General features: G+C 35.4%; 2 protein-coding genes across 3 annotated transcripts; both read right to left on the reverse strand.

Annotated features, from left to right (window-relative positions):
- Window positions 1-1,125: 1,125 nt before the first annotated feature.
- Window positions 1,126-7,670, reverse strand: LINC4 (crowded nuclei-like protein). Of its 2 annotated transcripts, none has more exons than XM_021950407.2 (9): window positions 7,219-7,670; window positions 6,061-6,270; window positions 5,729-5,982; window positions 4,850-5,120; window positions 4,686-4,769; window positions 2,605-4,487; window positions 2,196-2,463; window positions 1,523-1,708; window positions 1,126-1,420 (listed from the first exon to the last, which is right to left on the reverse strand). In XM_021950407.2, exons 1-8 carry the CDS (start codon window positions 7,423-7,425, stop codon window positions 1,664-1,666), a joined length of 3,222 nt encoding a protein of 1,073 aa, XP_021806099.2. In that variant the 5' UTR covers window positions 7,426-7,670; the 3' UTR covers window positions 1,126-1,420; window positions 1,523-1,663. The 2 variants fall into 2 exon arrangements, with proteins under 2 accessions (XP_021806099.2, XP_021806100.2); XM_021950408.2 differs by having other exon boundaries at window positions 1,500-1,708.
- Window positions 7,671-21,699: 14,029 nt separating this feature from the next.
- On the reverse strand, window positions 21,700-22,218 carry LOC110745779 (pathogenesis-related protein PRB1-2-like). Its single transcript, XM_021945916.2, has one exon. It carries the CDS (start codon window positions 22,216-22,218, stop codon window positions 21,700-21,702), a length of 519 nt encoding a protein of 172 aa, XP_021801608.1.
- Window positions 22,219-25,687: the final 3,469 nt, after the last annotated feature.

Consider the following 25,687-nt stretch of genomic DNA (forward strand, 5'->3'; position numbering starts at 1 on the left):
GTTTGTAGCATCATACGTGTAGGTCCTAATCTGGTACTTCATGTATACTGAAGGTTTTTTGGTTTCTTTTTTTTTTTTGGTATTCATTTAACGTTTTCCATCGCTTCTGTATTCTGGCTGTTCTTGAATCTTAATGTGTCTTCAACATATCTTATCTCCAGCTGAAGCAAAGAAGCTTCCATTTCTTCTATCATTTTTTTACTTGTCTCAGCATGTTCATTGTCCTGAATCAAATCAATTTGCTTTGATTTATACGGGCTAAACTTGAACTTCCAGTTCAAGCTAACATATGTCTTGCTACTACTCATGTATATGATTGAGTTAATGTGTTTTCTAAATTAGGCTATGTTGTGTGATTTTTGGTGTTTATTATTGTTATAATATGGTGATTTTTCTTTTATTTACTGTTTTTGGGTTGTTAGACCAAAAATGGAGGCTGAGCAAGTTGGGGAGCTTGTGTCTATAGCATTCACATGGACGATTGATAAATTCTCTAGGTTGAAATCTCAGAAGCATTACTCAGAGGGTTTTTCTGTTGGTGATTTTCAATGATGTATCTTTGCGGGATTGAAGATGGGTGTATATTGTGGTGCAGGTGGGTGATTTTCCGGTGGTGTTGGAGTGGTGGTGGTGAGGATAGCTTTGTGTTGGGTGGTGGTTGTGGTATGACGGTGAAGTTAGAGGAAGCAGGGGAGAGGTCGAGAGAGAGACGAAGAACAGGAGATTTTTTAAATTAAATAGCAAATACATTATTTAATTATATTATTTTTATTTTTATTAATATGTTATTTAACTTTAGAAAAAAAGTGGGCCATGTAAATGACACATCATCATTTGTGGTAAAAATACGAAAATAGCCATGCCATGTCATCAAAATTAACGGAGTTATGAATGGAGATAACAGCAAAGGGCAAAGTGGAACACAAAACCATGATCAAGAGGGTTAAATGGGCCATTTTAACTTTCGGGGGGCAAAGTGAGATTTGACCAAAGTTTCAGGGGCGCTACAGTAAATAAGCCTTATAATAACTTTTTTTTTCAGTGACGAGGATATATTTTTCCACATAAGAAAACAGAAGCACACAACCAAACCTTCCTTGTCGGTTGATGCCTGGGACTTGAGAATATCACAAAGAAAGAAACAATATTTCACCAAGTAACAACAAACAGATAACCCATGATCATAACCAGAGACGAAATCCTCCTATATAGTACAAATGCCACACAACACACTCCATGTTTGCCCTAAAATAAGAACTCGAAAGAAAAACAGATCACATCTATCAACCAGAACAAACGAAAAAAAAGTAACATCAGAACCACCAAACATTCACAAATTTCACATAAGTAGCCCACTCCAAGATACATGCCATCACAAGGGAGCCTCTTTAAAGTTGAGGACTTTCAGCGAAAGATGCACCTGAAGAAGATAGATCTCATCAGTAAGCTTGACTTTGCATTACTTAAATGTACCTTAACAAAATAAATAAAAATGATACCCGGTAAGGAATAAGAAAAATACTCTATTTGCATCTATTTCGACAGCCATGCAACAGACTAGAAGTACACACTATGAACAACCAGAGCTCTACTATTCTCTTTTGACTATGTCAGCTTTGCAAAATCTAAAGCTTCTGTACACTCTTTTTCAAATATCATCATCTCACTGGGACTGCACATGCTTTTCGGATGTATCTTCGGCTTGAATCTGCATAAACTTTCAGAATTAGAATTGATCCATACTAAACAATTAAAAGCACAACTTCAATGAGTAATAAATAAATAAAACAGATAATCATGATTAGCAGAGGTCTTCAACAATATTTAGGGCTCCTTTGGGAGTGATTCTAGGAGGGTCAGAATCACTCAAGTGATTTTAAGCGATTCTGGGGAAAAACACCTGCATTGTGCTTCTCCAAAAAATCACTTAAAACCACTTAAAGCGATGATATGGAGAAGTGATTATTTGCCTATCCATAATCACTCCCAAATGAGCCCTAAATGAGTAGGGCTAAACACTCGTACTTATTGTTAACTGATGCAATCAATTCCAAGTCCTTTCTGGTGATACTAGCAACATTAACACTTTGAAATTGGAATGTATGCAAACACAGTTATTAGGGAGAGGTAATACAAAACAACATATTATAACGTATAACAGCAAGAATCCCATGCAAGAGACCATTAAAGATTACCTGACAGTGCTCAGTAACTTGTCCAACAGCTCCCTGGAAGGCACCATTCTGTCCATGGTGTGCTTCTACAGTAGAGTTCTGCACCTCTAATTTGCCTTCATTGCCAAGACTTCCAGTTCCAGTTTCCTCAAAAATCACTTCGGAAACCTTTATGATTTTATCTATTATTACAGCACTACCCTCTTCAGCGCCTTCACAAATTTGATCAGATGGCAATGGCATTGATACATTCTGATCCTCTAGTACTTTTTCCTGGGTTGACGCAATGCTGAAACCAAAATACAAATATGACTCAGTTTAAATTTGCTCACAAATTCAAGTTAAAGCAATGAGGAATTATCAAGATACCAATAACAGAACATTGGCAAAACCCAATAAAGGATTCAAGTTCAGATAGTATGGGTTATACCAGTGGGTGTTGGCATGTTCTGATGAGTTCACAGTGGCATCTTGTTGTTGCCTCCTTTTCTTTAGGTTCTGCCTGGGCTCAAGTAGGGGATCAAAACCGTCATTAGACAAAGATTTGTCAACTCTTCTTTTCCTTCCTCCCTGGAAGACTTGTTCAGAAATTAAGGGGGGACAACTTTCACCATCAAATTCCTTAATTGCAGAATCAGAATCGTGTGTTCCTTTTACAGTCTCACCAACAAAGGGAACCTCAACTATCACCTTCGGTTCACCAAAAGCATTCTGTCTCTTACTGAAAAATCTAGGTGAATTACCATTTCCCGTGTACCTATGCCCGTCATATTTACTTGATGTATCTACCTGTTCAGTTACTGTCAAACTTGTTTCTTCCCGAGAAATCACATGATTTTCTTCATATGCCATTTGGTGCTTCTCAGGAGACTGTTTAAAAAGCAATTCCCTGCAGCGCTTTAACCATGAGAAACGAGCAGAACTAGAAGGAGAAAACCCTGATTTTAGCATTGATGAGTTGCTAATGTTGGCAACATTTTCTTCATTATGTGAATTATGATCAGCTTCTCGAACAGAAGTTAACTGCTTCAAATATCGTCTAGAAGTTTTCCGGCTGCGAGGCACCAAATCAGATTGTTGCATCTCAGCCACAGACGCACTATCTAAAGCAGCCTTCAAACTCTCCAATTCCTTCAGGTGTTGAATCTGACCAAGAATCTCTTCTCTATCTGCATGCAATAATTCCCTCTGTTCTTTCAATTTCTCTCTCTGGACCCTCAGTTCCTCAATCGAATTATTTAGCTCCGCCCACTCCCGATCCCTTCGCTCACGATCCAAATTGATCTCTATTCTCTCAGTCTCAAGCCTTTTCCTTTCTAAAGCAACCTGTTCCCTCTCTTTTGCTGCTTCTTCCTTAAGAGAGTTAATATTCTGAAATTCATTTTTCTTTTCTTGCTCAAAGGCAATCTCCTTTTCCTTCAATGAACATTCTAGCTCTTCATGCTTTTTATCAATACAGTTCTCCAATTCTCTCTTCCGCATCTCAATTTCAAGTAAGAAGTCTGCACGTTCCTTCTGCATCTTGCCAAACCACTCAGAACGCTCATTAACCATCTTATTCATGAAGTCCTCTCGCTCACTAACAAGTAATTCAACATCACGCTTGTGCTGATCTCGCATTTCCTCCTTCTCCTGCCTTAGGTTATCATGCTCATCCTTGATAGACTTTGAAAACGCCAACCTCTCCTCTGCAACACGCTCTGCTTCCTTCCGTAGCTCTTCTCTCTTTTCATCAATTAATTCCCACTCGGATTCAAACTTTGCCTTCTCTACAGCCAACTTATCTGCCTCAGCCATCAGCTCTTGCTTTTGAGCCCTGACTAAATCTATCTCTTCTTTTAGTTTCATCTCTAGATCTGAAAGCTCACTTGTTTCAGTTTTCAAAACCTCAAACTTCTCCCTGGCACAATCAAGTTGTTTCCTTTTGTCTTCAAGTGAATCCAAGGAGCTCTGAAGCTCTACCTTCATTTTGATAATTTCTTCCTTTTCTCTTTGCAAAAGAACATTATTCAGCTCAAACTCCTTCTCAGCATCTCTTAAAGTTTTTTCTTTCTCATCAACCAGATTTGACATCTCTGCCACATCTTTCTCCCTATCCACCAATGTCCTCAACTGAACTTCCAAGTCATGCTCCCTTTCCTGCAGTAGGTCGTCTCGTTGATTGAGATCCACTTCCCTCAACTCCCAAGCCCGCCTCTTAGCTTCAATTTCATCTTCAAACAGTTTTCGCTTCACGTCCAGCTCCGAATCAAATTCAGACTTCTTTTTTCTTAACTCAACTTCGTGGCTTGCTACGGCTTTCCTAATCTCATCCTGGATAATCCATCCACATAAAGATTGAGGACAAGAAAGAGTTAAACAGATACTGAGTCAATAGTATAATAATCCACAGAAGGCATTTCATAAACCTTCTAGTCAAATAGATCAAAATAAAATCATTCACAATCGACTAAAACTAGTGTACAGTTGACATCTTAATTCAAAACGAAAATGACAAGATTAAACACTCACAGATTCCTTGCTCACAAGTTTCTCCTGCAAAACAAGTATCTCTTGCTCTTTTTTGTTCAACAAAGCTTCTCTTCTTGTTAAAGCCTGCAAACACTCAAAACAGAACCACATTAGTGAAGCTTTCAACAAACATCCAGAGGGGGAAAAAACAGAGCAATGCGAACCTCCTCTCTATTAATAAGGGAAGCCTCAGTCAGCTCCAGATTTAATTTCCCATCATCTAGGGCTCTACGCTCCTTCTCAATATTTGCTTTTATGTCTTCTAACTCTTTTTCAAGTCGATTCAGTTCCTGAGATCGACCAAATATGAAATCTTCCCTTTGGTTAAGCAGGGCTTGTGCATCAAGTAATCTATCTTGTTCTTGCTGCAGGGTTTTCTGCCTTTCAAATAAAGATTGTCTCTCAAGGCTTATCTCCTTCTCTTTTGTATCACAACTACAATATCAAAAGAACAAGAAAATCAACAAACTCTCCAAAAAAAAATTCTTACTGGCTTTATACATCATTGGGGACAACTTTTAGCCAACTTGTGACTATTTCATGTATGGAAACACAGAGAAGTGCTCAACTAAGGGACTTAAATTGAAGGATACGTCGGGGATGATACATTTAATAATAGGAGTTGCACAACTGCTGAAATCAATAATTCACTGAAGTGACCCCAGCCCTTGAATGCATGGTCCCACTTGTCCCTTGTTTAAGCCCCTCAAATGAGAACTTCTCTGGAAATACATTATTTGACATTTTTGCGAGACAGTCAAGGAAGGCATAACATAAAACCCTGAAGAAAGTGAGTGTGCTACTGGACATATTGAAAGAAAAAAAAATCCTTGTTTGGTACCCTTCCCAAACTACCATGGGTTGTATCGTGTCAAGACTACACCACACAAGTATGAGAACAGTTCATTAAATCTCATGGGATAGAATGTTCTGGTAGGATTTTAATATGGCCCCTAGACTTAGGTTATGCTGACACTAGGTTTTGACAGATAAAGTAAAACTGAGAATATGGTGATCAATATTGCAAAAATAACTGCACATACTCTGTCTTGAAGGACAGAATGTTTCTCCTAAGATCATCTTCACGTGCTTCAACTTCTTGCATCTTTCTTTCAGCGACACGGTGAAAACGACAAGCTTCTGCTTGCAAAGATTCTGCTACATGCAGCTTGGCCTCAGCCTCAGTGAATTTCTTCTGAGCATCCTCCACCATATTCCGTGCTTCAGCCAATTTACTCTCAGCAGCAACCTTTGTTTCAGCAGATTCTGCACGCATCTCATGCATCGACTTCTCAATCTACATATCCAAACAAAAAATGTTATGATGACATGCGAAGGGGATGGGTACTTCAAAGACTCTCAATTGAAAACTTACACTGGATATACACTCTTCCTTGACTCCTACTGCCTTCTTTAGGCACTCCTCCCGTTTCCTTGCTTCAGCCAAAGCAGATACATGTGCAGCTTGATCACGCTTGTGCAAAAGTTCAGCTGTCTCATTAAAGGCTTTAATTTCTTCATACTTGGAAGCTAACTCCTTTCTTTCCATTATGAGAAGACCCATGTGGTGTTGGTGATCGAAAATCTAAATTAAGCTAACCTGGTCAGCGGAATACCAAATAGAGAAATTTGCTACTACACATTTCATGGGAAATATATGAACTATTCAAGTTTATCACTTCAAAAAATATCAGGGCAACACTCCAAAAATAACACCAGAGCAAAAGAAACAGCAAACAGGGCTCAATACAGATAGCATGGGTACTAGAGGCACCAACTAAATCATTAAGCAGCAACAAACCAACAGAGGGAGGGGAGCATCAAACACGAGAAGAAAAAAAGGCAAAGAACAAAAGATAAAAAGTAGAGGAATGGTTGTAGTTATATTGAAGAACAATGTCTTGAAAGCAATGTTGAATAGATATTTTCCAAGAAACAAAACTTTCTTCATTCATTATAATGGTTCTTTGTGACACGGGTAGAAAAGTATAGAACTTAATAAAGATGGAAACCATACTTATGCCATTCCTTATTCAGGATAAAACAGAACTGATTTCTTATTTGGATCAATCAAAACGCATTATATACATACGAACCAGTCCAAAAGCATTCACTTATGCCATTTCTTATTCGAGACCAATCAAAATTCATTATAAAGGATATAAAAAATTTGTTACTATTTCATTTATCTATCTCCCGCCCAAGACCACAAACTAAAAAACTCTGCCTGCCAGATAATCAAAGCGAACAGAAAGAGTAACAAGAAATGCAGCAAGGTGATCTATATTTTCTTTTGCTCCTAATTGGGCATATTGAAAATCTGAAACTTCAATTCCATTATTTTGCAAATGCCACATTCAAGCAAGAAATTCCTCCCACAAATTATATCAAAAAAATTCCAACAAAAGAATTCCATTAAAGAAAAACACACTACTGTAAACACCCAAAAGTAAAAGAAACGAGTACAGGGCAGAATTTGAAATTCAAAATTCGAAATCAAAATTCAAATTACAAAGAGAGAAAAAGAAACTACCTCAGCTTCAAGCTTAGCAATATAGGCAATGAGCGCGGCCTTGTCCCTTCGTTTAATCGACTCCTCATCAAAGCCAGCCTCTTTAAGACGCTTCAAGATCGCTTCATCACTGAAAGGGCTCTGCAGAATCCTAGCGCCTGGTGTAATCGACAGAGCTCTCCCGGAACCCGGAGTCCTAGTGAACAGTTCCGACTGCGGACTCGCCATAACGACGTCGGATCAGCAGTTCAGCACCGCGACGAAACCCTAGATTCTCTCTCTCAGTGCCCCTTTTTCTCGTTGCTTTACCAGTATTGATCTGGCACTCTTCGTTTTCTTGCTTTTTCTTTATTTAACTCTCTCTCTCTCACAGTCTCTCAAGCTTTTTTGGAGCTCTTCGTCTCTGAGGTGAGAGTGAGAGCCACCGAGTCTGCTTTTGGGGTCTTTGTCTCGTGCGTTGAAAGCTTCTTTACTGTTTGGACTGAGTTGGGCGAGTTTTTGTATGGTAGGAAGAACCGACGTCGTTTTGGGGTTTGGTCTGGGTTTTTAAAGCGATTAAGCCGCATTTTAATTCTGCGTTTAGCGGCACAGATTAAAATTTAATTGAAAATTAATTTTGTGATTGTGAGACTTTATGAGGGGATCCCACTCCCCACGAACGCACTCGCATTCTTCTAAATGGAAGCACCCGGAGTCAACCCTCCACGTCATCGATATGGTAAAAGGCTATTTAATTTCGACGAAATAAATTACATAATGCCAACCAATTAAATTACTATTCTTCGATTTGTTTTTTTCTAATTAGCTATTATTTGAGATGGAAAGATTATCATTATTCTACAATCCACTTTTTAAATATTTTGGTTAACTTTGAAATAAAAAGATAGACTTTACTTTACTTTTTTTTTTCAAACTTTCAAATTAATTATGGCATGTTTATGAAGCCATAAATCAAGAAACTTGTCATGTTTACTTACAAGTAATGGAATCATAAGAAAGGAGTGGTGCTAAATGAACCCTAAATTAACTGAGTACACCCTACGACAAAAGTATTTATTGAATTACTAATTTATCCTAATATAAAATGACCAAAAAAAATATATTGAATTGTGAAACAATTGTAATTTTAATAAGTACTCATTACTCATTATGTTCAACCCTAATCATTTTAATATATTGAATTGTGAAAAAAAAAAAAATGTTATGTTAGCACTGTTCGGCCACGTGTATGATTAAGCTCATCATTCTACCCATTATCTCGTCATTTCTCCTACTTTTAATTTCAGTATTGAGAGGTTGTGGCATGAAGAATGGGACATTATTCTCTTGTTAGGCAATAACCAATCAATCAACATCATTGATTAAGTAGATTAATGGGCAGAACGTATAATCTTGATTAACAACGGTCTCATATAGCAAAAGAAGCCATGGATATAATCAAGGTTACTTTCTTCTGCAAATTTTCATTGATTTTTTTTCATGGGCGTTGCATACATCCTCTTTGGAAATATTTCATAGGCAAACTAAACTAGTAGGCCCTCTTTGCTTTAACTTGGAACTCATTATACTCTTAACTCTATATATTTTTGGTTTCTAACTGCTATGTCCCATTTATGTGCCTCCCTACATATATGATGGGCATATTTTATATTATATATTTAACCTCATTATTAGTATATTTTGGTTGATATTTTGGAAGAATTTTGATACTTTGAATTATATTTCCAATATAGGACTTTCGACTTCCTCTGGAGCAAAACATAATCAAATGGACGAATTTTGGAGTAATTCTAGTTGGAGGACGTTCGTGAGTCACTTAGCTTGATCATATCAAAATTTCAGATGTTTCTACTAAGCGGTTGTTTTCTGGCGATAAAATAAAGGAGCAGTGCGCTGTGCTGAAATAGTAACGTTTTGGGCCTTTATTGCGTTTTTGGAGCCCAAGATGACCTCAAATGGGTTCGTGGCCTTCTGGAGAAGTGTTCAGAACGTTTTTATCTTTAAATCAAGCTATCTTGGGCCGGATTTGGAGGAGATTTGAGGCCAAAACGTGGCTGGGCAGATTGTGGGCAGATTCTCATAATCCAATTTGGATTTTATATCCTAGTAGTATTTTATTTTAACCTAGTTTCCTTGTGGGGATGAGGAGCTGAGTTTTAGGAGGTATTTAAACTATTTTTCACAGCAAATTTAGGATCTTTTTTTTGGCTTTTGGAACGCGACTTTTGCTGGGGTTTTTGAAGAGCTTCTACTTCCAGGTGTTTTTATTCTTATTCATTCGAATGATATTTTCTTGGATTTTAGTTCTGAGTATGCGTAACTAATTCCTATTGCTAGGGCGAGGCCATAAGCCTTAGCATGAATATGTAATTTTATTAATTTGCTTATGAATGGATGCATGTTTGCTTTGAATTATTAATCACTGTGTTTAAACTATCTATCTATTTTAATGACTGATCACCATTAGGATATTTAGACAAGTAATTTGATGCAATTTCTGTTGGAACATCACCCTGAAATTGAGGAGGGCTTCTTGTGATTAGTAATTGTAAGTTCACTTAAGGCGAACATCACGCTCTTAAGGGTTGCTTGGTTTTTCAAAGGGTTTTCACAAAGCTTAATGAGTCTTGCATGTTTATATTGATCTGAACATCACAGACGGATTGCATGTTAGATATACGTTTTCGCTTGAACATCACAAGGAGAATATTAGGAAAACCTAACCTTCAAAGCAAATGTGTGGAAATTCATAAGTAATTGATAGAGTTGCATAGAATTGTGACGGCGACGGCTAAACCCTAGTTTCTCTCTATATTGTTATTTTTAAAAACGTTTTTATTCTCTGCTATTATTACCTCCCAACTTTCAGATTTCTTTTATTGTCAAGTTAATCTTTTCAAATTCATAAATTTCACATCTTTGATAAAATTCATTTTAGTTATTAATTAAGAGTTAGTTTTAATTACAAATTAGTCAAACAATCTTTGGGGACAACGACCTTGCATGAGCATCTATACTACAATATCCTTATATTCTTGCAAGTATTTTAAGTGATTTTAACCCTGTTTGCGCAGGTACTAAAAATCCTATCAATATACTTTCCAACTGCTAAGGTTCAAAAAGGCTCTCTCATCACAAGTAGAGTGTATTAGGATGTACCATGAGTATTTTTGGTAGTAAAATAAGGTGTACTTAGTTAATTTTACATTTTGATTAAAATATTAGGATGTACGGTCATATGGTGTACTCAGTTAATTTTAGGGTTCGTTTAGCAACACTCTTTCCATGCGTTTACTTACTGTTAATGTATGCATTTTGAGTATTTCTGTGAAACCACATATTTGTTTTTACATATATTGGTAAATATGTAGTTCTTAACATAGATATTTAAATTTATATAAGTACATATATATTTATACGAGTTAATTTTTAAATATTATTTTTTAGATTTTCATATTAGTTATTAGAATTAGTAGTAATATTAAATAAACATATAGCTTTTGACAACTATCTCAACAATTCGTGCTGACCAAGTTCAACAGCTTAGATATTTTTTGACAAACACACTTGAAGACTCCAAGTGTCATTCTAAACACATTTTAAAGATTCCAAGTGTCTTTCTACCTAGGTGAGTAAGCCTTGTTTAGCATGAGGTGTTGGCAAATTAAGTGATAGCTGCTATTCTAGTCTTGGAGCCCAAGTTCATACATAGTCATCACCTTCCCACCAATGAAAACGTGTTTGATTCCTCCTTGGTTGTTCTATAAATAGGACATTGTTTTGAGAGAACTGAAGCTTGCATAAAAATTCCAGCAAGGAGAGAAAAACGTAGAGAGAGAGAGAGAGAGAGAGAGAGAGAGAGAGAGAGAGAGAATAGTGAGGAATTCTTGGAAGAGACATAAGGGCTTAGCTTGTGTTTTCCTAAACTTGGAGCTAGCTTTGGAAACAAGGTAGGGGTTTCTTGGGGACCTTTTACAGAGATTGTTTTAATTAAATTTTGTGAACAATATATTATGCGTGATATGATTATTTGATTAATATTCTTGTTACAATTGAATGTTATTCTTGGAATGTCTATGTGTTCTTGATTGGTTGTATAATGTTGGTACATTGGTGATATTTTGAATAGCTACATTGTTGTAGGATATATAGATATGTGAAATGCATAATTATATCATGTCATGGAAATTAGTTGGAGATGTTGATTGGAGATAATAATGATGGGAAAGAGGGTAATGGAAATAGTCTTTTGTGTAGTTGAGTCTAACTCTTGGCAGGTACCAGGTCTCAGGGATCCCACAGTGCACATGGTTTTTATTGGGTGATTCGGGACTGGCGAAAGGGAGTTAGACAAGATGACTAACAAAAAGGGGAATTGTGGGATGATTGAAATGGGTGTTAGTTCATATAAATGGGCATTCGGGACCAAGTGGTATAAGCATGGTATGGGACGTGCAGGTCTGCTTGTCCAGTTATATGAATTAACGGGATTAGAATTGAAGCTCATTCATGCATTATTATTAATAATGTGATATTTGGCGGTGTAATTGTTCGTCATTTAATTTAATTATATCAATTTCATGTAAAAAGGTTTATGTCCCTACTGAGCTGTGGTTTCGCTCACCCCCTAATAGATTTTGCAAGTGCTGAACCTGAAATCTAAAGCTTGTGATGATTTTGGCATATTTATAAGGGTGTACTGTGTACATAGCTTGTGGATAAATAATGAGTTACTCTTTTAGTAAACTCTTTAGTAGTTCTGGCTTGTAAAATAATATACTTATTTCAAGCTTTCAGATGTTGTTGTTTCGAATATTCTATGTGAAATATTTACTTTATTTATTTAAATGTTTCTTCACATTTTAGTTATAGTTTTTATTAAAATTCTATAATTAAGGTGTGAATCACGTCTTAACCCAAAATTACTTAAATCCGTGGGTTGGGGCGTGACAATTTCTTTTGGCTTCCCTTGACAATTTTGTAATAGGATTTTTATTGTATTTATCAAGCTCAAGTTTAGATTAAGAATAGCCTCTCTAGGTGTTCTTAACTAACATCTATCCTATGGAGGTTCAAGCAAATTGACAAAGGTAAATTGTGCATTGCATCACATTGCATTAAATTGATTTCATAAAATGATGACTAGTCATCTGTTTTCTCATATGACTAGTCATCCTTGCTCTATAGGATTTCCAGTTTGATAACCAACCTTTTTGTCCTATTCTCCATTCCCTCTCTACTGCCATGTGTCGATTTTGACCTAGGGAATTTTTGGGTGTAAAGGCCAAACAATTCCTCATTTGGCTGTGTCTCTTTTGGGTGGAGGTTTTGGAAAGTTTTACTTGCCATCTTTCTCTTCTTCTTCCTCAAGAGAGAACCATCATATTTTCATCTATGAGTTTTCCGAATTAATCTTTTTTGAAAAACTGCATTTGAAATACTAATCTGCATCTAGCCAATTAAAACACTCTCTCATTTATATCTAGGGTATATTCAAGACTGATTTCTTCAAGAGTATGGTTTCTTGAAGAAATTGGTCATTCTCCTTTGAATCCAAATTTTGGTTTCTGTATGAGTTAGAGCTTGTGAGCTAGTGCCATGGGATGAAAGAGCTGGAGAAGGAGCTGCCATTGCCATGAAGAACTGAGCTTCAAGCTTTGCTAAGTTGGAGAAGAAGATTGCATAAAGAAAGTATAGCTCATCTTCCTAAATAGATCTAGGTTTTTCTTGAGCTTGCTTGTGTTCCTTTGTAAGAATCTTTTTCTATTTAGTGGATTGCCACGTCGGTTGATGACCCCCAGTTTTTCCCAATGGTGGGTTTCTGGGTGAACAAATTCTGATTTGCAACTCTGTTATTTTTCTGGGTTTGTGTTCTTGGTGGTTGACTAGTCATCGAATGAATTTTGGGTTTGTGTCCTTGTAGTTGCCTAGTCATCAGTATTTGTTGTTTGGTGTTTACTTGATTATGATGATTTCACACACTTTCACCATAGTTGTTGCTAGCACAGGGGATGCCTAGATTGACGGGTCCTTCTGAGTGCCTAGGTTGTCACTAGTAATTTTCTACGGTTGCAAGTACATTGTGGCATGCTCTGTGTGTATTCTTGATTGTGGTTGTTCATGACTAGCAGTTGACTAGTCATAAGTGTATTTGGTCAAGGTCTAAAGTGTGTGAAGATTGTTGTGTTTTGTTTGAGTGTCGTAAAATTTACCCCTCGTCACCTAAGTACCAATTTCACTTACACATAAGGAAGCATTAATTATGCGGACCCATCTTAAAATCCTCAATCAAATCCCGCACAAAAACCAAGAAATTAATCAACTAGGAAAGGGTAGTTGATCTAATTCACATTCCTTGCTAATGGGCTCCCTAAACCACCTCATTGGACAAATTTTAGAGAGGAATTGGAAAAATACAACTCCAACCATGCTCCTTATCCACCTCCTAAAATCTAGAGACTTCTAGGAACTCGTAAATCTGAGGAGAGAAAAGGACTCCTAGTGACTCCTTATAATTTAGTGCTACTTTATTTTATGCATATTTTAAACTTTTAATTAATGCTAATTATTTTTTTGGGTTATTCGCAGCAATGGTCACTCAACTATACCCCAAGTTACACTTTGGTCACTCAACTCAAATATTAGTTGCATAGGTCACTCAATTAAGTGTTTTGTTGCACCGTTAGTCCTACCGTCAAGTCTGTTACTTTTTCTATTTAAAATGATGATGTGGCAAATATCTCTTAGATTATTGATGGGCAAATGTGACTTTTCAGTTAAGATTATTTGTAGCAATGAGCCCTCAACTATACTCGGAGTTACATTTTGGTCACTCAAGTAGGTGTTGTGTTGCACCATTAGTCCCTACCGTTAGAGAGACTTGACGGTAGGACTAACGGTGCAACAAAACACCTAATTGAGTGACCTCTGCAACTAATATTTGAGTTGAGTGACCAAAGTGTAACTTGGGGTATAATTGAGGGACCATTGTTGCGAATAATCCTATTTTTTTTAATAGAGATGGACCAATTATATTGAATTAAAAAATTATTATAGCATTTAAGATTCCCTAAACTATGAAGTATGATTGGAGTTCAAATTTTATAGAGAGCTCCTAAAATAACTTGTGTGTGTTTTTAGCTAAATTTTAACTAAAAACTAGGGAGCATGATTGTAGATTCTCTAAGTAAACTTGTATATAAGGTAATTAAGGAATTGGAATTGGAATTGGATCAACTACTATCCCCTAATTGATCTCATTATTGATGTTTAGGGTATTTGACTACGGATTTTAATGTGGAACCGATATAATGTTTGATTCGTTTGTGTTAATGAATGCATGAGAAATTAGAAATTGGAATCATTCCAAGACCCATGTATTAGTAAACATAGGAGAATGAAGAATTGGAATCATTACAATACCAATGTGATCCTTAATCTTTTGGTCCACCCATCAATTTGGCACATCTCGTCACATTCCATCAACACATTTGTCAAAAAATTGGTCACTTAATGACACACAACCAACTCTAAAAGGTGTTTTCCATCAAAATACAACATATCCACCCAAAAGAAAACATAAATATCATGTATTATGCTCAATCATCTCCTTGATGGAATTCTAGGATTAAATCCAAAATGGAGAGTAGATGCCTTATTGAGCAAGCAATATGAATTTTATTTTGTCTCCTTTGTGGATGAGCTATATTCGGATAAATATACCCTTTAAAGTTGTTTACATGACCAATTTTAACCAAAAATTTAATGGAATGCGACAATATGGAACACATTAGTGCTTAGAACAAAAGATAAGGGTCACATTAATGAATTTGAGAGTTTAAGAAACCAAATGAGGACTTTGAAAAAGGTTCAAGGACCTCCATTCATTATTACTCCATTATGAAGTAATAAAATCCTCCAACTGTACTCTATAGCACAAGTTCTGAGAATGTTTTTATGAACTTTCAAATTAAAGTTGGTTGACTTATGTGACAATTTGAAAAGATTTATTTGCTACTTGAATAATTTTTGCTTCAACAGACTCTTCAATTCAATTAATGCAATGTTATGAAAATGAATCAAAATATGTGAAAAATGTCTATGTAATTATTATATAAAAATATAAAATGCATGTTTTTAACATTTTCAAGGTAGGTTTTGCTTTTTCAAAATTAAATTAAATGTTTTGAAGAGCCAAAGTCAACTTACCAGTCTTGAAGAGAGAGAAAGAAGTTGTAGCTTTGATGACTGAGTTTGATAAGGCAGTTGGAGAGATTTTTTATGATGTGGCTCACCTATTTGAGTATCCCAAAGTGTTTGAAGAGGCTATTGAAGATGCTCTTAGAATCGAACTCTAAAGTGTAGAGTTATGTTGATGTAGGTTGTCCACTACTAATTGCAATGATGTCTTTTAAGTTAAAACCTCACATCTAGAGGTGTATTGGGTATAACCCCACCGGAAATATTGGACTTAAATGGGTAAGGTGTTAGTAAATATCAGTGCATGGTTTGGACTAGGCCTGGAAAATAGGCCGGGCCGGGCCAGCCTGGCCCTAAGAGGTGTGAGCCCATGCCCTAATTAGTAACGGGCCTTTTCAGTCCTAAGGAGTGATTGGGCTGGGCCGGGCTAGCCCTATGTCAAATATACAAAGTCCAGGGCCTACCCATGGGCCTAACATTTTCGGGCTTATGATCGGGCCAATGATTCGGGCCTATTTAGCCCTATGAAATGGGCCATTATTTTATGCTTTATTCAACTTCATTTGTTTTTTATGTTTGAAAACTTCATCCATAAATTATATAATAACAACAACACATTGAAAATTGAAATAGACTACAAAACTGAAGTAGACTACAGAACAATAAAAATGAGAATATTTATTCTGCATCTTGGACAAACCACTCCGGCCATTCTTGTTCATCTTGTACAATCATTTTCTTCTTGACTTTCTTTTTTTCTTGTTTAATCCAATCACTTCCACAAATGCACGCTTCAACACTATTTGGAGCCAAACTTGCTCGATGGTCACTTATAACACTTCCACCTTTGCTAAAAGCTGATTCAGAAGCAACTAAAGACACTGGAATGGTTAAAATATCACGGGCTATGGTGGAAAGCACAAGGTAATTTTTTTGCTGTGATTTCCACCATGCCAAAATATTTAAAGAATTATTTTCATCATCATCCATTTCTGTGTGTGAATCAAGATAGCGTGATAATTCATTAGATGAAAAATTGCTTGTGTTTAACCTTTTAGAATCACAAAGGTCATCCACACGACTTCTTTTTCTACTAAATGTTGAAGTGCAAGATGTAGATGATGTAGGTGCCGCTTGTTCATGTTGTGATCTACTATTATGCAAAGACAAATATAATTTATATTCTTCATATAACTCTTTTAATGTTGTGAGCACTTTTTCCACAATTGTATTTGCATTCCTTCATAAAGAATTTCACAGAGTACTTCTAAAAATTTTGTTTTATTTCTTGGATCTAAAATTACACCCAAACCATAAATCAAGGGAAAATCCCCAAAGTACTTTGCAAATTTTGACTTCATATCACATACATTAAGCTGTTTGGAAAGATCATTGTTTTCACTTTCAAGAGTAAGACAAATGTCTTTTATTTTAGTTATTTCTTTTAGTACCAAAGGAATAGTTGGATAGTCAGAACCAGAAATTATTTCAATGGATTCATAAAATTGAACTAAATGTTCTCTCCAAAGTGTTGCAATATCCCAATCTTCATCTGCTAAAAAGGGTTGATGTTTGATTTTTGTTTGAAATAATCCAACATCTTATAAGTTGAATTCCATCTAGTTTTCACATGTAATGGAACATTTCTGAGTTTTAACCCTATATTTTGGCAACATGTTAGAAAAGTTTGGTACTTGGCCGGTGATGTATGAAGGGTGGTTACTAAACTTCTAATATTTGCTATGGATTGATTAACTGTTTTCAAACCATCTTGCACAATTAAATTTAAAATATGAGCACAACAACGAACATGCAATAATTTACCCTTCAGTGGGAGCTCAAGTAAAATTGCTTTAAGATAGTTTTGTACCACATTGTTACTAGATGAATTATCCAAAGTTATTGAGAAAATTTCATCACGTATACCCCACTTAACTAATTCAGAAGCTATAAGATCTCCTACTTCTACACCTGTGTGGTTCTTTTCAACCCTAATAAATGAAATAATTCTTTTATTTAGTCTCCACTCATCATCAAGGAAATGTGTTGTGATACATATAATAAAGATTTTGATGTTTGGCCTTCCATAAATCTGAAGTCAAGCTTATCTTACCTTGATAATTATGGAAATATTTTTTCAGCTCCTCTTTCCCATCTTGATGCATCTTTAATATTATATTCCTGCAAGTCTTCCTTGAAAAACTCTTAAACTCTGGACAAAATCCAGCAGTTATCATTTCAACAAAAGCATCATCCTCACTAGTAGAAAATGGCAAATCTTTTTCAATAATATAAGTAACCACACGTAATTTTCCAAGTTCAACATTATACTTAAAAGTGCCTACTTTTCCAGAAAGTTGTACATTTAATTGCATTTGCCTAATATCCAAGTTTTTTCTTTTGATACATGAATCTTTATGTCTTTTTAAGTGACTAGTACCACCTGTGGATGCACAAGACAATAACTTTTTACAATAATTGCATTCGGCTTTTACTTCTTTTTTACCATCTTTTTCAGTTTCAATTTTCTTAAAATGTGACCATGCATCAGAAGTTTGTCTATGTTTTTTACTAGAGGGAATAGCTTGAGAGGGGTCAGCAACAACAGGGATCTCAATAGGTTGGCTTTGAGTAGAGTCCATTTTAAATTTTCTAATTAACAAGGAAATTCAAACAACACAAGTACAAGTTGAAAGCAGATATTTAAACAAAGATCAATATACCAAAGGAAATCAACTAATATGCTTCAATAAATTGTATATAAAATACCACAAACTTGAGGAACACAAGCTCGAAGTTGAAAGCAATTTGAGAGCAAAGCTGCTGAGATGATTTAACTCCAATTTGAGAACTGCAGAAGTGTGAGAGAAGAATGGAATTGCAGTAGTTTATTTATGCTGATGGATGGAGACGGCCTTCTGTCTTCTGTCTTCATTTTTCCTGTAAAAATTTTGAATATCGTGTGCACGCCGCGGCCGCACGCATTCTATCTTGAATCTTCTGTGTAGAAAAACTCATTTGCACTTCCTTATCTATAGCTGCCCACTCTCCGTCGTTGTCAGCCTTTGGAATGAGTACAAGCCTTAATTCATTTCAAGTTTCAACAAAGAAAAGTTGGTAAAGCAACTTTCTTTCGTTCAAAACAAAGTTACTTTAAGACAAAATATAGCAACAAATAAAAATACACTATGGCACACAATTCAATACTACATATAATATAATTATAATTAATTAATTATAATCGGGCCGGGCCGGGCTTTTAAAGGGCTTAAAAATGAGGCCCAAGCCCTATATGTTAGACTTTGGGCCGAGCTAAGCCCGCCCATTAGTTCGGGCCGGGTAAGCCCACACATCAAAAAATCAGGCCGGGTTCGGGCTAGCCCATTGGGCCTGGGCTTTATTGACAAGCCTAGTTTGGACAAAGTAGTGGGCTCATATAGGATTCGTGACACAACAAATTCCCACTTTAATTTTCATATAATTTATATTTGTACCATATCTGACCGGCCTCTCATGCCATTACACGTGGAAATAACTTGACACCAAGCAAGGCCCAGAAGCCCAAGTTGGACCAATTCTACAATGGCTAACCCAGTCGCACAAACTCACAATTGACAATCGGTAGGTGCGCTCGGCAACCCTCGCCGATTCAACCTTCCAGAAGGTATCTCGTAAGAATCCATTGGGTTATGTATTGGTATACTCTCTAGGACACGTGGCAACCCCCTAGGCTATTCCCACTAGTTCCACATCGAAAGTTTACACCAAAAAGACACTCAAAACCTCTATAAATAAGGCCCATTGCCCCAGGGCACAAGGTAATAATTACTGGACATTCATGCCATTGCTTTGTCAATAGCTAACTCCTCTCTCATTCAGCTAACTTTAACATCAGAGGATCTTTGGTCGGTACCACATCGGTGTCTTAGGTCTTACCTACTGCTCTTCCCTTTCTCTTTGTGCAAATTACCTTCAACCTGCCGAAGGAAAGTGCTTATTGAAGGCAGATCAAATCACCACCTTATATTTAATTTGGACCCACTACTAGTCATCTAGTTTCTCGCACCAACAATTTGTATTTGGGTTAAATACATTTTTGGTCAATGTGTTTATACCTAAAACTTAATTTAAATCTCTAGGGTTTTAATTTCATCAATTTTTTCACTGAGTTGCAAAACATTAACAATTTAAGCCATTTCATCAATTTTATACCAAAAAATATTAAGATATTCATTAAGCAATTATATTTAATGCATAATATGTGTGCCAATTGCCCTTTTTATTTTATTTTATAATTTAACAAATTGAATAAATTTTTTTGAAAAGGAAACAGCAAAAAGGAATGTGGGTGAACACGGTTGAACCTGTTATAATTATCCTATTTTTCTTTTCATAACTATTTTTAGTTATATTGTTTTACTATTTTACCATAACTATATTACACGTTATTTTTTGAGATTTCTAGTTAATTAAGGGTATTTTCAGAGATTTTAAATGTTTCCCTTTCAAAACCTTCTTCTATTATATATATTAGCCTCTTTGCACGAGCTTCCATGCCTGTGAGAGGATTTTTTTTAAACAAATTTAAATTTATTTTAGAATTAAAAAAGATAGGATTCATTATCTGATTTTGCTTTTAATTTTAAATTTTTTTAATATGAAAAAGTGTGAATTTACCATATTATCCTCATTTAATTAATAATTTCAATTCTTAATGTTTGCATTAACCAAGGGTATTTTCTGGTATTTTGAATGTTTTAACATTCTCTGCCTTTTGTTATATATATAGATATTAAAACAATAGGGTTAATCGTTTTATTAGTCCCTGAATTTAGACCCAATTTGCATTTGAGTACCTAAATGATTCCCGTGGTCCTTTAACTTCACTTTCTTAGGATAAATGGTCCTGCCGTCAATTTTGTTAACTTTTTTTGTTAAATACAAGGGCAAAATGATATTTTTATATTAAAACAAAAAAAAAAAGAATAAAAAATCATATCTTTAAAATAAAAATAAAATCAAATCAAATAAAAAACCAACAAAAAAAGAAAAATCAAGTTTGGGGGGAGTAGAAATCGGGATAGAGGGGAAGAGAGAGAGTTTAATTTTAATTTTTTATTCATATTTTAATCAATTTTGATTTTAAAAAAATTACCATTTTACCCCTGCATTTAACGGAAAAGTTAACAAAATTGGTTGCATGACCATTTGTCCTAACGAAACTTGAGTTAAAGGACTACGGGAATCATTTTGGAAATTGAAGTACTCAAATGTAAATCGGGTCTAAATTTAGAGACTAATAAAATGATTAACCCTAAAACAATAATTTTTTAAAATACAAAAATGAAAAAAGGTAGGGAGAGATTGGGGCATTGGGGAAGATTGGTCAATCATCACCCCAACCACCAATCCCCTTAATTATTTTGTGTTTGCTGTTTAAGAATTTTGTTTCTTCTTGTTTTAAATTTTGGTTCGGGTGCATGGGGATTTCAAAGTGGCGATTGGGTATGGGGTTGCATTTGGCGAAGGGGAAGGGTTGTGTTGTGGAGGGAGTGGGAGCAGTGGGAGGTGTGGTGCTAGAGTACCGTAGTATTCTATAATTTCTCGTGGTGTCGGACTGTTTGTTTCTTTTAAATGACCTTATTTTATTATTAAAATGATTTTATAAAATTTTAAAATAATTATATTTATATATTTATAAAATATAAATGAATTATTTAATATTTTTAATATTAAAAAAATTGACGGAAATGACTAAAATTGTTAACATTTGGTATCAAATTGATGAAATTGAAAACTCAGTGACTAGATTTTTGGTATAAACACAAAAACATTACTTTGTAAATATGGTGAACATCACAATTGCCAATCTGGTCAATCAATCACAGCAGCTAGATGATATATTTCAACAATGAGATTTATGATTCCTCTATCCACTACATAGCTCAAAATACCAAAAAATAAAACCCAAGATTTTGTTTCTGCCTCTAGAATCTGCTACCCCTTGTTCACAGCAAAACCACTAATTGAATTGTGAATATAAATAGTACTGCAAGCATGGCAATATATAATTGTAGTTTTATTCGGCACTTCGATTGTGAGGCCAATTTTGATTTACTTCGTAAACTTTTTTACATATTATTTTTCATTCTTCCTAGCAATGAAAGTGCAAAGATCTCATACACAAAGCACACCATCTCAATCATCTCCTTGTAATAATTAACTCTTAAAAGATTATTGGTAATGACACAATAATTAACCCAATTAATTATAAGTTGAACTGCGTGCAAATCTTAATCACGTCTAATAGGGCTTCTCTCCAAGCCAATTCCCTGGAGGATCATAGTTGCATATGATGAGCTGCCCTCCTCCATTTGTGCATGCAGCACGAGCACAGCCCACACGCTTTGTGTCCTTCCACACAATCTGCGTATAATGCCCACACATTTGCCCAGGGATGCAACTATTGGTCTTGTGATTATAAAACTTCTTCTCATGAGACCACGACTTCACCGCGAACCTCCCGCCCCACGGCTGCTTCCCGCCGCCCCAGAAGATGTTTTCGCCGTAGGGCCCGTTCGAGTGGATCATCCCGCACCCCGAAACCGCTCTCAGGTTGGCATAGAACCGAGCAAATTCTGCCAGCTTTTCGTCCCACTCCAATGGCGGAAGTCCTATTTTCTTTCGTGCATTGTTGTGAACCCTCAAAAAGTCATGTGCGTTTGCGGTTTCAACGCGGAATTGATGACGAAGAGCTTCTGTGGCTTGCAGCCATATGTTGATGCATAGAAAAGCTAATAAGAACTTCGATATGCTTCCCATTGAGCTTGTTGTTCTTTTGGAATTAATGGTGCTCTTTGCAGGCGTTTGCGTATTATATAAATAAGCTGATCAGAAGCCTCTCAAGGTGCTTGAGATGTGTGTAACAATGAGAGATAACGGAATAACTAATAATTTGTTTCGTACATCTTAATAAGGAGAAGACATTTCTGAATGAGCCTACGTATTGGTTTACATTATATCAAGATTTAGCTAATTTGTTTAACAACATTAGTGAGTTATAACAAATTAACGTAATTATATTTCTCAATTAAGTCCAGTTTAATTAGGTCATGGGGATACAAAATTAGGCAGCAAACCCTGGCCATGGATAAATTATTGTATGGTATTACAGTTACGTGGTATAAAAATCATCTACGTGTTATAATATGAAAGGACGATGGAGTTGAGATTTTCTCACTTTTAGAGTATAACATATATATCAATAAATATTATATTAATAATACAAGTTATACCGTGTCACATCCTCACAGTATTTATGACATGATTAATTATTTAATTCTACGTATCACAATTTGTATATATGTAATACAGAATTTGCATTTTTTGTTATTAATTGTTGATAAAACGATATTCTAATTAATCTAATGGAATTGTTATTTTCACAGATTTCTACGATAGAAACGCAAAGGCTAAGTTGGTTAGAATCAACAAGATAGATTTTGAGAATTAGCTGTTCGCGTCCAAAAGTCGTTCCTAAACTCGGTTTAATTACATTAATTAATTACTTTAAATGCCGTCAAAACTTCTTCTCCTCGTGGAAGACATGAAATTTGTGTATTTGAGTATAAGTTGTTCTAAGTGTTATGGTCTAAGTTGATGCTATATCCTACATATTCAAATACTACTATCATTTGTCAGTATTTTATCGATTTTATTCGAACTTGGGCATTAGAAAATTAATATTAAATGTTTTTTTGTACATGTAGAATGTTAATTATTGAATTTAAAAGCAGAATTAAGACTAGAAAATGATGAAAACCAGGAGTGTCTGATTGTAAAACCTAGATATCGTTGCCTATGACAATTTTTTCAAGGCCATGATATGCTGAGATTCTATTCAGAGTACCGTTATATGCTTGGAGGGCAACACTGTAAAGAGCTTGCTGACAATTTTATTAATTAAACAAAGGTGTTGAGGCTCAAATTGGTGTTTCTATTTTACGTGCAAAGTTGTCTTTTGAGATAAATGGCTATTCGTTTATGGTCATATTAAGCATAAAATACATTTTATGGTAATGTTAAAGAAATTTGAGTATCCCTTTAACAAAGTGAAAAATGATAAGAGCATCTACAATAGTAGTAGCAAATAAAATTCTTCAAATTGAAGTTTGTTGACCTACGTGGTAATTTGAAAAACCTTATTTGCTACTTGAATAATTTTTGCTCCAATAGACTCTTCAATTCAATTAATGCAGTATCATGGAAAAGAATGAAAAATATGAAAACATGTGAAAAATGTCTATGTATTTATTATATGAAAAGAAAAAATGCATGTTTTTAAGATTTTCAAGGTAGGTTTTGTTTTTCCAAAGTAAAATTAAATGTTTGAAGAGGCAAGTCAACTTACCTGTCCTGAAGAGAGAGAAAGAGGTCGCAGCTTTGATAACTAAGGTTGGTTGAAGAGGCTATTAGAGACAGTTTTCCTGATGTGGCTCACGTATTTTAGAATTCCAAAATTGTTAAAGAGGTTGTTGGAGATACTCTAAACATCAAAAAAACTCAATACGACTCAACTGTGGCATCCCATTCTAAAATTATACTAATCAAATTAACATAAAGGAAGACATGATTGCACCAAATTAACAGTGCAAACTCAACCAATAACTATAATTTAATGTTTTGTTTAGTATCATTTCTCTTGTTAATGGTAAAAGAGATCCTTAGTTCAAATTCTCATTCCTCAATTTTTTTTTTTTTATACAAGTGATCATCTACTTTAATCTAATCTAAACTACGGGAAGAGAGATTCGAACTCGAGTACAGAGTAGAAAGCACATCTGCTCTAGCCAAATTAGCTAAGTCAATGTCTACAAATTCTCATTCCTCATTTGTAGAAAAGATAATAGTAATAATTCAAACCATCTTTTGGTTCAAAGAACTTTTCATGCTACCAATTTGTCCTCACAAATATACGCATGCAGGCCACTCCATGGCCTCCTAATAGACATCCAAATATTTGGAGTTCCCATACCACCCACTTTGGTGGATTGTCAACAAACTCTAGAATTCTAGGAATTCAAAGGTCACGAGGTTTCGTCATATGTTAAACTAGAGATTTGAAGGTCCAAGCCCAAGTTACGGATTCAAACCCAAGATTTCCGGAGGATTACATGCACATGACGGAGGCCTCACACAGAAAGAAATCAAGAAAATTGATGACAATTCGAAGTATTCCAAATCAAGAAAGAATCAAGCAATTAGAAAATCTTTATCAATGTGATCCCACGGATTTAGGAGGTTTCAAAAGGAAGGAATTTCAAAGGAGCTTACCTCGGGCCATTTAATGGCCAACCCATGGGACAAACAAACCTATTTTTCATCTCGCACTTTTCTTTTCCTAGATTTAGGATTTTACTTTTCAAGAACCTAGTGTAGCTAGTTCTTCATTTTCTTAGTGTAAATTTAAATTCTTGTTCAATTTACATTTTCTTGTCTTTTAAATTTAAGTTTATTTCAATTCCTCTACATTTCATTGTTATCAAATTTTCATTAAGTTTAATTTCTAGTTTTAATTTAGTTTATCGTTCTTGCTTTATTTTATGTTTATTTATTGCTTTGATCTATTTTATCACACTTTAATTCTTGTATTTAAGTTTAAAACACATATTTAATTTAATTGCACCATTTTACTAAAAAAAACCCAAAAATTACAAAAACATCCATACAAAGCCTAACCATCCTCGAGCCCGAGGAAGTGATAGAACCTAAGCTAAGAGAAGGTTCCTTGCTTGGCCGATCAATCACTTGATCAAAAGTCGGAAGCACAACAAATCCATCTAACCTTTTCCATCTAAGCCATTCGGTGGCTTAGTGGTAGCACGCCTACGCAACTCAAGAAAAGAATGACCAAAAGCTCCTTCCGTCGACCACCTCAGCCGAAAAGAGGGAAACAACATCACAACGGCAGAAACGACAAATCTGTATCGAAAGCCAAAGCTAAATAGAAATAAATCAATCTAAAGATAAGATAAACCACAACAAACTCTTGAGAATTATTAAACTTAAACAAACCAAAAGGCAGGACAATCACTCCACATCATCTCGAGCAACTCGAAGAGAGACATAGCGCCATACTGACTAAACCCATAGTGCCACACCAGCTAAATCCAAACCCAATGCAACCTGACATCTTCCTTATTACTTAGTAACTTCCTTCATGGTATCATAGCGGATTGCCCACGTGTGAAAGCCCAACGACCACACATGCTTCACGTCACTCAATATGTGT

Source organism: Prunus avium, chromosome 6 (genome assembly GCF_965620075.1).
Source record: "Prunus avium chromosome 6, drPruAviu1.hap1.1, whole genome shotgun sequence".
NCBI lineage: Eukaryota > Viridiplantae > Streptophyta > Magnoliopsida > Rosales > Rosaceae > Prunus > Prunus avium.